This window comes from Gouania willdenowi, chromosome 4 (genome assembly GCF_900634775.1).
Source record: "Gouania willdenowi chromosome 4, fGouWil2.1, whole genome shotgun sequence".
Lineage (NCBI taxonomy): Eukaryota > Metazoa > Chordata > Actinopteri > Blenniiformes > Gobiesocidae > Gouania > Gouania willdenowi.
Genome location: NC_041047.1, coordinates 31,825,043 through 31,843,857, shown reverse-complemented (window position 1 = coordinate 31,843,857; position 18,815 = coordinate 31,825,043). Strand labels below are relative to the sequence as shown.

The window sequence follows — 18,815 nt, the reverse complement described above, 5'->3', positions numbered from 1 at the left end:
GATTTTTGTATGGATTTTTTTTAATTGTTCAGTGGCTGATTTGCTGGTAAATACATCATTTTCCATACATACACTATAGGCTTGTCTTTGTGTATGAAAGACAACTTACTGCAAATAACTACCATGTGTGCAATGAGAATAATAAATGTATAATTCAAGGAAAAACCACATTACAAAGACATGTTACAGAAACAGGCCTTTTCAAAGTATGTAGATTTTAACTGTACTAGTCAGGTAATAAGTTGTGATAAGAAAGTACATCAGACACCCCAACCCACCGGGCGAGGCATGAACCCATATCCTGACCTCGAGCTCAGACCCAACCAAGTGGGAGAAGATGGGGTTAGGAAGAAAAAAAACAAGCTTGCGCTTTTTCAAATAAGTCATTCTTAGGTTTAACTTTAAAACTGGAGAAAGTACTTAAAGCAATTCAATTCAACTTTATTTATATAGTGCAAATTACAACAATAGTCATCTCAAAACGCTATCAAAATATAAAATTCTTAAGAAAAAATAAACAAAAAATCAACATGAACATGCATCAGCTACGGTGGGGAAGAAATCTCCAGCAGAACCAGGCTCAGAGCTTCGACTGGTTGGGGTTCGTGAACATAACAGTATAGAGGGGTAGAACATCAGTGTCCCAGACTAGTTGAGCTGTGAATCACAGATCAGGAACTGTTAATTCCAGCTTCAAGACACCTGAAACAGAAGAGAGAAGGGTGAGGACAAGGTACAGACTGCAGAAAAACATGATACAGTTTTAGCAGGTCTGTCTACATGGAAACACCTGGTGCTAGACTATGTGAGTGGAGTAAGAATGAGTATGGTGTTGGGTATACAACAGGGGTCAGAAGTGGGGACTTAACTACAACCCTGTCACTGTTATACCCTCTGAGTGTATAACACCCTGCATTGAAACTGGGGGCCATAGTTCTGTCTCTAAACAGGGAGAATGATAGTTGAACGTATTGCCTTCCGTTCTGGGAACATCCAGTAAACCAGTAAACTGGTATCAGGACAGTAGTTCTATAAGATATACTGGATCAACACCTTTCTAAGATTCTAATCAAAATCTAAATTTTAAACTTAAACGTTAAATATTAAATCTAAATGCAAGTTACATTTAAATCTTTAATATGATATATAATATCAATATAATATATATCATATGTCGTAAATATTGCTGTAAATCTGGTCAAAGTAACAAAAAAAACCCAATGCATTTTTTAAACGTGGTTTGTTGCTAAATGTTGCTGTTTATTTTTGCATACGCAACTTTACAATCGACGCCCCATACTTACAAGTGTAAATAAAACCTCTCATATTTACTATTAGAAACCGTTCCGTCTGCGTAGGTCGGTGAACGCCAATGGGTAAATGGAGCGCACCCTGTGGGCAGGAAACCTGGCGGTGTTTAGGACCCGGCGGCCCGCGCTGTACAATAGATGTGTTGTGTCGTGTTGGTGGAAGGACTGAAAAGCCAAGTGATTCCCACTGTGTCCCTGTTAGAAACTCACTATAAGACACCGTTTCAGCGCTTTGTCACGGTTTAAAGGTCCGGTGTGTGAGCCTACAGCTGTGGGGACTGCGTGGGACAGTCTGAGCGAAGAGCCGAGCCTGAGTTCCAGCGTGGAGTGGAGGTAAGTGAACAATATGCCCGTGTGAGGAGCGGGTTAGTGGGCTGAGGGTGCCAGGATGAGCCCGGGATGTGATCCAGGCCACACGGCCTACTCTGCCTCTGTTAGCCCTCGTTCAGCTACACTGTGCTCCGTGTTTCTGACTCTGTGTGTGGAGAAAGGAGCCCCGTGGAGCAGAGTGGACACAGGCCCTAGTGTTTGGAGGAAGTGACATCTTTGGACTGCCATGGCGCCCATGTTTGAGTTCACAGGCCTGCTGCGTGTCGCTGTGTTTGGCGCCAACACTTCTCCATAGCCTGTCCTTATTCTGCATTTAGTCGATCCTCTGCCTATAGTTCTTACTGTATATATTATAGAGATAACTGTATGAAAAGGTAGCACTCATGTTCTGGCCAGTGTGTAATATCACGTTATACAAGGCATTACAGAGTAAATGTAAGTTCATGATCTGATCTCATTCTCTGGTCTTATGGTGATATGTCAGAGTTTAATAAACCCCACAGAAAGAACATGCTTAGATATTATTATACCAACACTGTCATATGTGTAACTATGCAGCTGATATTTATTCCAGTAATCTACAAGTAGAACACATGGTTTGTGAGCCAAAAAGGTTCTAATCCAGCTTCTATGTACATATCTTATTTCAATTAACATTAAAGATCTATTTTATAACCAAAACATAACAAAATGGGCAACAGTAAAGTTAGGTTGTATAAAGCAGAGATGGGCAACTTTTATCACAGCAGGGCCACAAAAATGTGATTGTCTGAAATGAGGGCCACATTAAAAACATTTATGTTAGCATTTAGTATAATGACTGATCTGAGCATTAACACAGGAAAGAACCAAGGGTTTTATGTTTGTTTGTTGTCTTTTTGTGTCTTTTTTTCTGACTTTTTAGTCATTTTGTGTATTTATCTGTCATTTTGTGGAATTCTGCTGGTATTTTGTGTATTTCATGTGTATTTTATTTCTTGTGTGTTATATTTGTCAATTTGTGCCTTTTTTTCTAACCTTTTAGTATTTTTGTTGTTTTGTGTGTTTTTTCCCTGTCATTTTGTGTAATTGTTTCGTGTGTCTGATGTCCTTTTGTGTGTTAGGAGTCTTTTTTTGTGTATTTGTACAATCATTTGTGTATTTTTATGCTGTTGTTTTTGGGAGTTATTTTGTGTATTATGTTGGGCTTCATGTGAACACACATTTGACACCATCTCTCACACCACCCTTCTGAACCGACTAGCTTCCAGTGGAATTACCCATACCCCCTTTACTGGTTTAAATCCTATCTCTACAGCCGCACTCACTTCATTCAGCTCAAATCCTATAAATCAAACCCCTCCCCCGTCACTACAGGTGTGGGAGATGACCAGTGTCATGGTCTGAGTTTACCTTGTGCTGAGATTGATGATGAGCACACGCACTACCGGAAAATGAATTAATGCTACTTCCGCTTAGCTTTTTTCTACTTCCGCCGTGCTCAGGTTAACAATTTAATTTCAAAGCTAATGTTATTTGACGAGTGCTGAATGGAAAAATGTACAACTGGTCAATATACGAGGCAGGATAAATATGTTGTGTAATTTATTCTATGCAGTTTTTTATTATTACATAAATTGAGTTTGTATTAAAAAATGTTTCATAATTTATTCAACGCAGTTTTTTATTATTACTTGTACTCTGGATAAAAATAAAGCATATGTTGGAAAAATCATGATAATAAAACTCCATACAAAAAGAAATAATTTTTTTCCCCCAAAAAACATGATTATAATATACATTGCAGTAAATAACAGTTAACCTAATGTAACTTTATTTTTTTAAAGCAGTATAATCCAGCACGGGTACATCTCAGTACGTAGCAGTCACGTACTCAGATTTTAAGAGAATCTCAGCACGGACGGAAACTCGGACCCTGACACTGGAATTCATATTAAAAAATATAGAAATAAATCTATTGAAGCACTCAACACTGTTTCATTCCACTTAATTACAAAATGAGATTCTTTAAAATGAGTGTTATTACTCATTCATTCCATCATTACGCGCTATAGTTACTTTTTCACAGAATTCTGAGCATTAAGTTCTAGTCAGACCAAGGGGGTACTTGCATTCAAAAGTTAGAGAAAGGTGGTACTTGAGCAAAAAAGTTTAAGAACCACTGCTGTAGGTAACATCCACACACGCTGTTGGCTCTCAGCATTATTGGTGTGATTTCTGTACACCACTATGGTATGGACTATGGAGAGGAACTGGATTTGAGCCTTTTCCTCCTGCAGCCCGTCCTGTCCTCATGGGGAATGTAAGGCATGTCCTGTCTGTTGAAACAGCAAACTGTGGGTTTGACTTCTCCTCTGCATTTTAGACCCTAATGAGTTTTTGCAGTGGATCGTTGAGTCAGACTAAAATCTGGGGCGTGTGTCTGCCCTATTTTTACTCTTTTTTTAGAGAGTCTGAAGTTAAACCAGTTAGGCAAGATATTTGTCTGTAAATATTATGTTAATCTACTTGTGTCTTCGATTCATTGACTGATTTTTTTTTTTTTTTTTTTTTTTTTCTACGTGTATTTGTTTCTTTTTTTTTTTTTTGCAAAAATAGAAAAAAAATGTAAGTTCCAATAGTTTTAAAAGTAAAGTTGCTCAAACGAGTACATACAACACATTCTAGCAAAAAAACATCACTCAGGCCAGACAGCAAGCAATCAAACTAAATAAAAGCAACCATAACAAACACAACACCCTGGGATTTTCAGATGCACTAAATGTATCTGATTCAAACACATTAAGATTAAGGTAAAGGTAAACTCCCATTTCCGTCCTATAACTGTGGAATGGGCTCCATATCGCCTTAAACAGGTCCTCCCTCCCTGTCACTCTATAAATGACCCACTCGTAGCTTGCCATTGTGCTTAAAACCTCTATTCATTCTTTAAAAAAGGACAAATTGGTGGTTTTCCAGTGCCGTAATATTATTCTGCATCCTGTTACCAGAGTGAGAAGAATCCACAGTCTGACGTTTAGATAAAACACCGTCTGGTAAAATACCCAGTATACAGATGGAGGGTTCTTTGACCAGATGTAACCTGAATATCTCATTTAAGCTACAGATGATCAAATCCCACCTCTTTTTAGATTTTTCATGATTCATTAACTCATTTAATAGTTAATAGTTTGGCGTTTTGCAGAGAGAGTTGTTCATTTTTCTTTTGTGAATGCAAACTGATTTGGTCCCATGAACTCTGTCATTAGAATTCACATGAGTATGTTTTTTTTCTCCCAGGTGTGATGTTAACAGGCTGCCTATTTGTCAGACGTATCTACTAGCATGCTAGATTTCAGTGAGAAATCTATGGTAAGTAATTGTGCACTTTTTCACTGTGGCAAGCATCATCATCTTTTTAACTCTGTGATATTTGACTGCTTTTCCCTCGTCTGCAGGATAGTACAGGATGAAACGCCTCAGGTCGTCCAGCAGCAGCGACAGTTCTGACAATGAGAGTAAGTCGTCAGTCCCTGAAAACTTGAAATGACAGAAACTAGTGTTCAAATTTCTCTGCTTTCTTTTTTTCAGGTCCCTCCACCTCCTTCTGTTCCTCGAACAAGTATGGCAGTATACCTGGAACACCCGCCTCCAACCCCAAGAAGCCGGCTGAAGTAAGAACCAGTCCTCCCTTTCTGTAACGTAAAGAGGACTAGAGTCTGAATCCCTGGCCCTCATTTATCAAGCAAACATACTGTAGAAAACCGTGCGTACGACCATTTCCACGCAAGCAATTATGACGTAAACAGAAGTTACGATCAGATCTCACGTCAGGTCTGAGCTTGTGTACAAGTTTGTGGAGTTGTGTAGATTTTGAAAATAATTATTAAACAAACCTCAGCTACCATTTAAGCATAAGCAGCCACTTGGGCTGCGTTCACACTGCAGACAAAAGTCGCTCAAATCAAATTTTTTTGGGGGTCAAGTGACCAGATCAGTTTTTTTTTTTTTAAAGCAATGTGAACGCTCAAATCTGTTTGATACTTTGATGTCATTACATTAGTAACAGCTGTAGCGGTGAAAGCAGCAGTGCAGCATCTGTGCACTGTCCTCTGGAGCAGAGAGGGACAGGCTTGATTCTGAAGAATCCACTGTTGAGATTATTTACATAATCTTGTGCAGAAAAGAGATTGTCTTGACATGGATTATGCAAATTAATTTATGTCTTGTGCCTGCACTGCGCCCGTGCACTGATTTGTTAATGAAAGCAGGCTTACCACTAAAACAAACGTAGCTATGTCATTTGTATGAGGGAAAAAAATATTTTTTAGTTGTCAGTTTGAGCACGACAAACCCACCATAAAATGCAGGAAGAGCAGTGTGTCAGACTACGTGCAGCATCTGCGACCCAGACCACAAAGCCATCCTGGCCTACTGCAAGCTGTGTGCGCGTGCAGCGGTAACTGTTTATTTATTCTGTATGGCACTTTGGATAATAGTATCTAATAAATTCACAATAGTCAGTAATAATTGATAGTTAATGTTACCGTATTTTTCGGACTATAAGGCGCACCGGTTTGTTGTTGTTGTTATTATTATTATTATAAAGACGCATTAAGCGAAATAAAATAGTCAGATAAGTCAAACTTTATTCAACTCATTAACAATAACTCTCAACATTGTTCAGGTTTAACACATAAAATACAGAACAATACACTCCCTTTTTCAGTTCAGTATGTTGAAGCACAGTAGTTAATTTCATACATAAGGCGCACCTGATTATAAGGTGCACTGTTGATTTTTGAGAAAATTCAAGGATTTTAAGTGCACCTTATAGTCCGAAAAATACGGTAATTAAAAAACTGTACAGCACTTTGGTCAGCTGAAGTTGTTTTTAAAATGTGCACAAATGCACATAATTTGTTTAATAAATTTTAATACTGTTGTCATTCAGGGCCGAAGGTAAGACCTGTTTTCACTCAACATTGATAAATGACATCCGCTGTTTTCCTCTCCTGTCCCACAGGTATTTAGAAAAGACTTGATCAGTGCCATGAAGCTCCCCGACTCCCACCATGTCCCTCCGGAGGAATACTACCTCCTGGCAGACACCTGGAGACAAGAGTGGGAGAAGGGAGTTCAAGTGCTGGCAAGTCCAGACACCATCCCGCAGCCATCGGTCAGGTGAGCCTTTCTGATCCTCAGATGTTCCTGTAGGCCTGTGGCTGGTCAGGGACAATTGCTAATGGTTGGTCCTTTCCACAGAAAAATGTCAGAGAAGTCGAAGGAAGTCCTTTACTCGCACCAGAAGAAGTACATCCAGTGCTCGAGTCAGGAGTCCACAGAGCCGGGCTATGTCAACATCAGGGAGCTGGCGGAGGCCATGTGCCGCTATGATCTGGATGACATGGACATCTACTGGCTGCACGCAATCAACCTAGAGCGAGATCGCATGGGTAAATAACAGGCTGTGAATGAGTAGTTCACTGTGGAGTACCCAACCTTATTTTTAGAATACGGTTTGGCCTTTTCACACATCTACACAGCACATTTGGTTAAATAAACACCGCCTTAGACTCTTCCAGATGTATGGACTAGCACTTTGTGGTATGTCTTCTGACTTGAAAACAGTTATGTTGTCTTTAAAATAAATTAAAAAAAAACAGGACTTTTTTTTTTTTTTTAAAGTTTAGGTTTTGTTACATGTTTAGTGCAGGTTGACATAAAGCATATTTCAGCAGTGTTTCCCACCAATGCACAGCACACACTAATTGGCCTTTACGTGTATTTTGGTTTGGTCAGCAGGTGTGAATGGGCTGTGTGTTATGTCTAGAGTAGGCACTCGCACTCTTCACAGCAGCTTGTGTAGAGTTGATTCTTTTTATTAAACAGTTACAATCTCTTACAGAACATGCTGTTAACTGTTAATTTATGGACTTATTTTATTTGCACACATGAAATCCATATTACGACAATTTGATGCACCTAAATGACAATTACTTCTTCAATTATCCATGTTCAATTATAACTCATTTACGATGACTTTGACCAACATTTTTTCCAATTACAATTTTTTCCTCCTGAAATAAATGACAATTACATTCTAAATGACTAAAGCTCAATCACAATTACTGAAGATTTAATGAAAAAAGCCCACAAAATGTTAGCTTTAGGGGAGTGTTGTCCTAGTGGTTGAGGAAGTGGGTTGTTTACACACTTCTTAAAGGGACAACGTCCTGAATGTGGTTTTGAAACACCACAGGATTTAATCACACATTTCGGTCTTAATGAAGGAAAAGTCAAAAGTGCCTCAAAATGTTGATATTGTGCTGCTAGTGATTAATAAAAGGGTCTTTGTGGAATTTTTATCCACTGAATTTGACCATTATTGTTTTTCTTGTAAAACTTTATTGAAAAAAATAAACTTGTTTATATCGCCTAACACCATTTTGAGGAAAAATATAGAGATATGAATATTGGTCCATATCACCCAGGCCTAATGTAACCAAAGTAGTCATGTTTTATCTTGTAAAGGATATGATTGTCTAAACTGTGAAATGAGACATTCAAACACTGCTTAAAGTAGGATTTTATTAACATAAGTGTGTTACCTCAATAACTAATAGAAATCACTAGACTCAGACTGATATTCTGTCTTGTTATGGAGCAAGTGTTGCTCCACCACTTTTGTTAAAGTAAAAAAAGACTGTGTGTGTTTGATAAATTGCTTGCATACATTTAAACATTTTTTTTTTTTTAAATTACCCTGAATTAAATGATCTTTTGCCCATTTAGGGTGAAGATTTTAAGTAGGTGAATGTGTTTGTTTTATTATTAAATAACTTTAAAATAGTCTAAATGATCTGAATTAAAAAAAATTGATAAAATTGTGACTTGATTTTTATTTTAGTTTTTTTCCATATCGCCCACCTCAATGTTAACCGGTTGGTTTTGACATTGAAAGCTGCATCATTTTCAGAAAAGTTAACAAAGAATTCTCTCATTAATGAACCTGAGGAAAAATACACAACACTGACATTTATTACCTCTAGCTTCAAACAATGTCACATCTTACAGGCCTACATAACATGAACATACAGTGCACTGTATCTTACTCTTAGCAAAACTCAACATTTTTATAGTTCTCTTTCTAACAGTTATACATTACATTTTGTGTAGAATTAATTTTCAAAAATCTAAATAAAGGGAGGCAAAACCTCTTTCTTGAATAAAATACTTCTGTAAACAAAAATGTAGCATAGCACATAGGAAGACAAATTTGTTTTCCTAAACAATGTGTTACGGCATTGCCCTGGGTACGTGTTTACACCATCCAAGGATTCCTTTAATTGGGAAATAAAGCAGCTTATGGGTTTAGTCACATCATGGCAGATCTTCTGTGACCCTGTGGGATTGACCTCCTGGTCTGTTTGCTAGGAGAGGGGCCCATTGACGAGCTGACAATGGAGCGAGCCATGGAGGCTCTGGAGAGGCAGTGCCATGACAACATGAACCACGCCATCGAGACGGTGGAAGGTCTGGGGATTGAATACGACGAGGATGTTATCTGCGACGTTTGCCGCTCCCCCGACAGTGAGGAGGGGAACGACATGGTGTTCTGTGACAAGTGCAACATCTGCGTGCATCAGGTAGACTTTTTATCTACAATGTGGCCCTATAAAATTCATTTTTAGAAATATTCATACATTTTTTCAGAAGATATTAGTTTTTAACTCCTGTGAGGAAACATAATAAAAAAGAAAACCATAAGGAAATGTATAATATAATGTATGTCAAAAATAAAAATGTAATTTCAAATAATGTTTAGGCTACAATTAAAAGGCATACATAAGTTGAACTGACGGATTATTCATTGGTTCCTTTTTAATGATTTATAATATGTCATATAAAGATGTATGAGGGCAGCATTAATGTCACCCAATTTCCCCTCAGGGATCAATAGTTTACTGAAGCAGGTTTATTGATTAAGTTTTGATCCACTTAATTTAAATTTACCTAATTTAAATTTCTCTAATGACATCATTCCAGACTGTAATGACTAAACAAAAACAAATGGAATGCAAGGATGCATCAGTTATTTCACCACTAGTGACCAGAATATTTTACAGTATTAGAAGCTATCAAGTTATCATTAACCTACAATGTTTCAGATTCTACTATCCCTGGCATTGGTGGTCTCACCCACAACAATAGAACAACTTTTCCCCACAGATCTTCTGTAGCTCTGATAAGATGTTGTTTAATCACCCTGGTGAAAGCTGCTCATGTTTTCACAAAGCGCCCCTGCACTTCACGAGAAACGAGCGGAGCTTCACAGACAGATTAAAGGGAACTGGTTGGCTCCGTATTTTGGAGTGAGTGATGAGTTGCATAGTTTTTTTTTTTTTTGGCAGTTTAGACTAGGGGTGTGCCATCTAAGGAATTTCACGATTCGAGTCTATTATACTGTATTTCAGGGTGCAACGATTCGATTAATCAACGATTATGATTTTTGATACATTCCCCCCATTCCTCCTAACCCTTATTCAGGGTTTCTTTTTTCATCACTTTGTGGTTATTTTATACATTTAAACAAGGTACATGTGTCAGTATCTATTAATTTAAGTAATCAAACGGATGCATCACCGTTATCTTTATTAATGTCAAATGAATCACCAAATCCAACAGTAATCATATTAAAAAATAAATAAATATAACAATATAAAAATAACACAAATATTAGCTTATACAGTTAATTCAATCTGAACCCACACAACAGCTATATTATTCAGTAAGAATAGAGACTTACTCCAAGAGCTGCATGAATCCCACAGGGAACTAAACATTTTGCTGTGCACAACAACAACAGCTCTCATAGCACTTAACAAAAGGCGGGTTGATAAAATAACACAATGGTTATTTATCATGGCTGTCATATATATATATACACACACATCATGCTTGGAATATTAAACTGTGTATGAAAACATGTTGCAAATTTAATGAGCTAAATTTGACGAGTTTCATGACGAGTCAGATGGGGGGGCCAACATCGCTGCAGAGCTCAGAGGGTGCAGCGATGTAACCTCATCCATGGCCCTGGGAACCGGTGAGTTGGTGGGGCGGTGCTGTAAATCTTTTGGCCCACGAGCTACCTCTGCCGCCGACCCGGATTCGGTCGCAGCGCTGCGCCACGGAGGAAATATGCTCCGCGAGGAGACATTGTTGCCAGGAATGCACAGATGCCTCTTGGCCAACTTTGAAATCATAGGATACAGCACTAGACTAAATCCTAGTGTTTAATCCAGATGAGTGAATCTCACGCTCAGTAATTGTAGCTAAAGAATTAGCTGCTGCTATTGCCTCCTTCACCTGGTACGTTTGGGCGTATGTGCGGGCGGCATGCGCGACTTGACCTTTCATTTCACCAGCAGTGGTCGTGTTCCTTTCATTTGGTTATTATGAAAAATAATTTTTTACATTTATGAATCTGTATCGAATCGTGACGTGTCAAATTGCAATTAATTTAAGAATCGATGTATTGGCACACTTCTAGTTTAGACGGTGTTTCGGGTGGATGCTTCGACATGTGGAAGCAGCCAGGACAGGAGGGGGCGGGCGGCGGACCGAATGAATGGCCCTTGGAATCATTTCCCCATAACAAACATGCTTCTGTGATTTTGTCCGCAATTTCGTGAATGTGGAAATTATAGAGCCCAATGCTTAATCTCAAAGAGAAAGGAATGGTGGGATTAGGTACACATCTGCTAGAATTATTTTTATCACAACATATTCTAAGCTGCTGTTTTCCACACAGGCCTGTTATGGCATTGTAAAAGTGCCTGTAGGGAACTGGCTGTGCAGGACGTGTGTCCTGGGCATCGACCCGCAGTGCCTCCTGTGTCCCCAGAAGGGCGGAGCTATGAAGGCAACTCGTGCTGGCACCAAGTGGGCACATGTAAGCTGTGCGCTGTGGATCCCAGAGGTGAGCTTTCACATGCCTCTGCTCTGCTTTTAATCTGCACTGACTGTCAAGTAACTTTGCCATGATCTTGTTGTGTAGGTGAGCATCGCTTGTCCAGAGAGAATGGAGCCAATCACCAAAGTCTCCCACATTCCACCCAGCCGCTGGTCTCTCATCTGCAGTCTGTGCAAGCTGAAGACAGGCGCATGCATTCAGGTGACGCCTATAACACTCACAGCATTTATATGAATGGTAATAGTTTTATACTGTAGCTGATATTCATTAAGTCCACATTAGTGAAATGGAGATATTTTCTCTTCAGCTGATGCACCTCATCTATAGTCAGAGGTAAAGTTTGATATTGTTTACTACGTCAGAGTATACAACTTATCAGCATGATAAAAACACGGCCACCTGCAGCATTCGACGATGGTAAAGTCCCACTGAATATAGAATTAAAAGAGGTTTCTAGAGTGATCATTGGACGTAGAATATCATGTTGCAGAGCTCGAAATTGTGACCAATCTGGTCACATATGCGACTATTTTTTTCAGTCTGTGCGAGTGAAAATTTTATCTGGTCGCATCCGTGCTGAGCGCTTCGTCACGTCCCACAGAGTTCTCTCTCTCTCTCTCTCTCTCTCTCTCTCTCTCTCTCTCTCTCTCTCTCTCTCTCTCTCTCTCTCTCTCTCTGTGCAATGCAGATGCTAAGTTGGTTATGCTACATTTAATTTAATTCAAGTACAGCATTTCTGGTTTTTCTTTTTACAAGATTGCATTGTTTGTTAGTTTGACACAATCCTTGAACTTTTTGGGATGCCGTGTTGAGTGGCTTCTCATGTTGCTTGTATTTCTGGAAGCATAGCACACGGTACACTTAACATGAGTGTGTTACCTAAAAAGAAATGGAAATCACTAGACTGATCTGCAAGTGTCGCTAATGGACTGATCAGTGGTTCACGGCTCAACTAGTCTGGGACACTCGGATGGACTATCCTTCTATCCTATTCTGTTTGCCCTTCTGTTCACTAACCCAACCAGTCAAAGCGAAAAACAGGGAGTTTTTTCTTTCCACTGTCGCTAAATGCTTGTTCATGTGGATCTTGTTGGGTTCTTTTTTCCTATTATGGACTTAATATTTTGTTAAGCACTTTGAGATGACTTTGTTGTAATATATGCTATATAAATGAAATTGAAATGAATGCTACACCACTTTAGTTAAACAAAGTATAAATACTGTGTGACTGAAATGACTAGAAGTTTTGCTTGTCAGCCTTGCCATCCCTAGGCCCTATGTATGTATGCTTAATCTCAAAGAGAAAGGAATACTGTAGTGGGATTATTTACAGTGAAATTTGTGACCTAAGGTCTCAGAATAGTCATCTTTCCTACAGTAAAATTTGCTTCATCAGCATTGAGAGGAATGCTAGGATGCATTCTAAGCCCTTTACCGTTTCTTGATGTGGTGAAACCAAAAAGTTTCCTCAACTTGTAACCACTGCATCATGCACAAGTTCTTCAAACTCCTTTGTTTCTGCCTCGCTCTGCCTAACTTATGATGATGCCCCAAAGCATTGTGGTTCTTGTAGTTCGCTTTGAAACGGACTACAACAGCCAACCCAAAACTTGTTTTTTAGCACAACGGCTCATTATTTTATACGGTGGCATAACCACGACGATATCGGGGCACTTGCAATGCCACGGCATTGTGATATCGTCAGTAGCATGGCATATCTACTAATGACATTCTGTGTGAAGTTGTATATTTCTTTGTGTTTGCTGTTAGTGCTCAGTTAAGAACTGCACCATCCCCTTCCATGTGACCTGTGCCTTTGAGCACAGCCTGGAAATGAAGACAATCCTGGATGAGGGGGATGAAGTCAAGTTTAAGTCCTACTGCCTCAAGCACAGCAAGTCTAAAGTGGGCGAGGCTGGCCTGAGCCCGGGTCGCTCCAAACCGCATACCGAGAGCGTAAAGGTGGGCCAGCGCGCACAGAGGCTGCAGGAGCTGGAGGAGGAGTTCTACACTCTGATCCAGCTGGGAGAGCTGGCCAAGGCCCTGGGCCTGTCAGAGCACCTGGTGGATTTCATCTATCAGTACTGGAAGCTGAAAAGGAAAAGTAACTTCAACAAAGCCCTACTGTCTCCCAAAGAAGACGAGGAGAACTTGGTGCTGCAGCCTCAGGAGGACAGCATCCACACTCGCATGAGGATGTTCATGCATCTGCGGCAGGACTTGGAGAGGGTGGGTATACTTGATTGTTTGGTGATTGCTCTTTGAAAGCCAACGTATGTTTTTGTGATGTAAATAGTAATATCATGGATTCAGTGACCGCAGGAGTTTCTTGAACATGCAAGAAAATCTAACCAATGCAATTTCTATTGTAAACCTGAAGTTGAGCAGCCTCAGACAAAATCATTCATATCTCACCACAGAGAATCTCTAATTTGATTTGCTGATTTTAGTTCAGTAACATGGTTAGAACATGCATAGATTTGACTGGAGAAAAAGTAGGCTGCATTTTATTTGACCTTTTCCTCACTTGTATCACAGTTAGATGCCATAGTAGTAAATATGAAGTGCAATCTACAAAACAAAAAGCTAACCTCTTAAGTTTAATGTTTTTTTTTCTTTGCATTTCTAACAAAGCGGAAGTGAAAGTCTTCATCACCTTCTGAATGCAGTGCCTTTAAATAATGCTAATGTTTCAATGTCTGTAGGTTTATGAAAAGGGGATTGCTTGACTTATTAAAATTTGCCTAATAATGTTTTCTCTTCTATTGTATTGAGTGTTTTGCATGTTTGTTCCCCCATATCCAGGCAGTATTTGATGTATTGATTTAGACCTACTGATTGTCACTCTGGTTTGTCAATGTAATTATTATTTTTCTGGCTCGTCTACAATCCATTGTGATCCCATCAAACAAACCCATGTAAACGGAGACAGTGTTGGGATTGTGCAGCTCTTCTCACTGGTGTTGTCCTTGCTGTACAGGTGAGAAATTTGTGTTACATGGTGAGTCGGCGGGAGAAGTTGAAGCTGCTGCAGAGTAAAGCCCAGGAGCAGATGTTCAACTTGCATGTGAAGCTGATGAATCAAGAGCTGTCTGCAGGTGAGCTCCAGGCCATGTTAACACGAAAACGTTTTATGTTTTGTTGCGTTTTGGCGGTGGATTTACACGGCAACAGTGTTTTGGTGCTTAAAAATGTTTTAAAAACGGGCTCCAGAGTGGAAGTTTTTGAAAAGCTACCCCCTCCGTGTCCGTGTAAACAGCAAAATGAAACTTTCTGGATCACAGGGATGCGCACTGAGGCTGCAGAGCCTCAGCGGATAGCTTTAATCAGACTGCTTCTACATATGTGACACACAAAGCAACACAAGTCATTTATGCATTTTATAACAACATTTATTCATGTACCAGAGGACAGCCTCCATTCACCTCCTCAGCAAACATTTGTGCGTCATCTCATGCTTATTGAAACACATGACCGTTACCATGCAGTCTGACCAGAGTCCATGTTAAAAAGATAGACATTAAGTGCGACTCCGGGTTCAGTCAAATATCTCTCAGTAGGAGTGCAGCTCTGTGATTGGTCAGAATATGATGCAGGCATGAAATACGTCTCCGCTCATCCAAGTGATGATGAAGTAAATCAACACTTTGTTGGAGAAATTACATTTAAATCCTAAAAGTGATGCACACAAACACTCCTACTTGTTTGCATCTATTGGCCTGACATGTATACTACATCGTTTTTTATGCTTCCAGTGATCTCATGTAAACAGAGATGATTTTGAAAACATTTTTTGAAAAGTGTGAAGGGGGATATAGGTTTGAGCTCCGTGCGTCCATCCATCCGAGTTAAAGGGAACAGCTTTTCTGAGGAACCGTTTAAGATACGATAACCAAATTCGGTGTGTGGCTTTAGGGTATCAATACCTTGATGGAGTTCGAAAATGAATGTGCGCAATATTTTTTCCGGAGTTATTGCCCTTGTTCTGTTTTTTTTTTTACTCTGTTTGAGGTATCTTAAAAGGGGACAGCTTTCCTTAGAAACCATTTAAGATTTTATATTCTGATGTGATAATATTTTCTTATGTATACATCTAAGTTCTTAGATTTAGGACATTTAGGAAAAGGTTGTGAGTTATAATGACAACCAATCTGACGGGGGATGTTGATGACTATGTTTTCTTGTTAATTTTACAAAGGGTCATTTCAAAGCTAAACTTTGAAAACAAGCTTTGAACACATCTTTGTATCTGCAGGACTTTCCACCTCCTTTCCAGTGGAGACCATGCTGTTTCGACCTCCTCCCAGAATCACTCTGAAGCTCAAAATGCCCAAAGCTATTAGTCATGGCAATGGAAACCATGGTTCCAAATCTGGAAACGGGCCACTCTGCCCGGACAACAGTGGAAATGTCAGTGAACATGCTGGGGAGGGTTTAGGTCAGGGCAAGCCTCAGCTGCACTCTTGCAACCTGAAAGAGGAGCGATCCAATGGCCGACTGTCTTCCTCCAGTCACTCCAGTGGTGCAGCGCCACCCAGTAAGCTGACTGGAAAACCCCTCACCATGCACGCTTCACTCCATGGCCATTCATCCAATGGCAATGGAAAGCTTGATAAAGACCGAACGTGCACGGCCAAGGCCAACGGTTTCTTTGAGAAGTTTGTGGCTCAGAAGGACAGCTCTTGCCAGACACCCATTAACACTTCAATCCAGGCTTTAGATAAAAGCAAGTTCCGCAAAACAGCTATGGAGCACTTGGGCAGGTCATTTAAAGAGGCGACCATTAGCTTGGTGCGTACCACAGAGGACTTGCGATCCTCTGACAAACTGTCCCGAAAGGGCACCCCCAAGGAGAGGGTGTGGGTGAAGCCCGCACCCGAGCACAAAGTGAAAGGTGCACAGTCGTACCAGGACAGCGATGGATACTGTCCCGACCTGGAGCTCAGCGACTCTGAGCCAGAGGCCAAAGGGAGGCCCGGGCGGCAGGCCGGCCTGCTGCGGCCTGACGGCACCAGGAAAGGAAGGCAGTCTCTGGCATCTAGAAACAACATGCAGAGGTGACGCTCCAACCTGTCCAACACTCCTTCATTAGTGACCAGATTCAACACAAACAAGCAGATGCTGTTTTCAACATGACTGTTGGATAGATGAAGCACTGCAGGCCTGATTTAGGGAGGCAAATCTCTGAGATGATCTCAGCACTTTCTCTACAAACAGGTTCCATTTAACTCCAAAAGGAAACAAGATGTAAATGATGGGGAGATGTTTTTGCGGTCTGCACAATCTGCTGCTCCAATTTACTCAGTGAGCATTCGTGCAGTAGAGTAGTGTAGTCCAGTCTGGAAACACTCATGCCTTTGTTGTCTGTGTGTATGGTAATCACCGTCAGACAAAATGAAGCTTCATCACTTACATTTGTTTCAAAGTGAGGAGAAACCTGACATTCCACTATGTATCCTTCTATAAAGTCAAGTGAATGCAGATGAGAAAAGGAGTTGAGGTACAGCTGTCAGATCATCACATAATCTGCCTTCCCTGTCACATGCTGTGTCATTTCTCCAGGATTTGCTGTTACTCCAGTTAGACAGTGAACTCTCTGGCATGACGGAATAATCAGGGCTGGATGATTATATTTTTCTACACAGGTGCCAAATCAGTTATTTTTTAGTCTCTTTTTTTCTATTCCCCACCCCCCTCCTTTGGTTTTTCTTTACATAAAACCGTCCTATGCATCAGCTGCATCATTTTTGATACTAGTGTTTTGAGCAGTAGATTCATACAGGTGTAGTCTGTGTACCACTGAAGGCTCCACATGTTGACTTGTAAGAACCAAGATCATTAATTCCCTCTCTGTTCCTCATCACCATGTTCACATTATAACGTAATTATGGACTGATTTGTGTCTTGTGGATTGACCATGTTGGTGTTTGAATAGATGGTGAGCTACACAAACAGGTGCCTGCTTTAACACTACAACTTTAAAAACAAAAACATCCCAAATGACACGTTACGTTGTTTTCCTTGTATGGAAAGTACACTTTTAAATAAAGACTTGAAATAAATGGTCTTCCTTGTGTTGGTGAGTGAAAGTGAAGCTGATTTAACAGTGTCAGCTGGCAGCTTTGTTATAAGTTGTGATATGAATACATGAGTTGGGAGAATAAAGGTGCATGAAGAAATGTCTGGCTCTTGGTGACTGTCTTGTATCAGTTACATAAAACTAAAGCTAAGGGGCAGTGTTCCTCTAATAGTTTAGTGGAGGAGAGATTTTTAGTCTTGAACCTTCCAATTCAAGCTAACATGACTAAATAACAGTCAGCAGAGCATGGGCATGAGTAAAGAGGGTGGGGCTATAGACAAGCTGGAGAATATGTGATTGGACAAACTCGCTTCTATTACAAAAAAAAAAAATCTAAAACTGCTAGCTTTTAAGTTCCAAATAACATTCTGTTGTAAGGAATAATAGTTTATTTGACTGTTAACCTTAGAAACAGGCTTATTCTGGTAAATGTTGGACCCCCTGTTCCATGGAAATGTACCTGTTTCTGCGCCACCTGTACACTCACTTATCAAGATCATTACTTGGTGAAATCATTGACTTTAAAAGCTTTATTACGTCTTAATTTCATTAGATACATTTGTAGTTGTTCATTCAAACCAACTTTTCTGAAAAGGCATGAGTAAATGGTGAGAAGCTGTAAATGGAAGTGCTGCTTGCTTAGTTAAAGCAATGAAAGTGAAAAAGAGTATAGAAGTGAAAAAGATGAGAAAGAACATAGCAGAAGCAAAGCAAACAGAGGAGAGTATGTAACGAAATCAATCAGCGAAAGGAGGATATAAGTGGAACATACTGTACCTATAGATATGTTATTCCTATTTATTACGTATGTCAGATGGGCAACATTTATCAGAGCTGGGGCCACAAAAATGTGTTTGATTCAAGGGCCACATTATCAACATTCATGCTAGCATTCAGAATCATGACCAAGTAATTTTGTGTTTTTCTGTTATTCTGTGTATGTTTATGTGCATTTCTGTTATCCTTTTGTGTATTTTTCCTGTAAAATGTATATTTTGTAGTCAATGCGCATTTGTGTTCCTATTTTGTCTTTTTTTGTTTTTCTGTTGTCGTTTTGTTAATACTGTGGGTTTGCAGAGTCCTTGTTTGTGTACTTTTGTTATTTTGTGTATTTTTGTTGTCTGAGATATTTGGAGTT

General features: G+C 39.8%; 1 protein-coding gene across 1 annotated transcript; it reads left to right on the top strand.

Moving 5' to 3' along the window:
* Positions 1-1,454: 1,454 nt before the first annotated feature.
* jade3 (jade family PHD finger 3) lies at positions 1,455-17,664 on the top strand. Its single transcript, XM_028445123.1, has 12 exons — positions 1,455-1,643; positions 4,920-4,991; positions 5,078-5,137; positions 5,211-5,293; positions 6,646-6,803; positions 6,885-7,075; positions 9,057-9,268; positions 11,437-11,604; positions 11,683-11,799; positions 13,369-13,827; positions 14,579-14,696; positions 15,854-17,664. Exons 3-12 carry the CDS (start codon positions 5,089-5,091, stop codon positions 16,657-16,659), a joined length of 2,361 nt encoding a protein of 786 aa, XP_028300924.1. The 5' UTR covers positions 1,455-1,643; positions 4,920-4,991; positions 5,078-5,088; the 3' UTR covers positions 16,660-17,664.
* The last annotated feature ends 1,151 nt before the right edge of the window (positions 17,665-18,815 follow it).

Coding starts and splice junctions, on each gene's coding strand:
- jade3 (XM_028445123.1), top strand. CDS start 5,089: ATGAAACGCCTCAGGTCGTCCAGCAGCAGCGACAGTTCTGACAATGAG. Junction 5,138..5,210: donor CGACAGTTCTGACAATGAGA/GTAAGTCGTCAG, acceptor TCTTTTTTTCAG/GTCCCTCCACCTCCTTCTGT. Junction 13,828..14,578: donor TGCGGCAGGACTTGGAGAGG/GTGGGTATACTT, acceptor CTTGCTGTACAG/GTGAGAAATTTGTGTTACAT.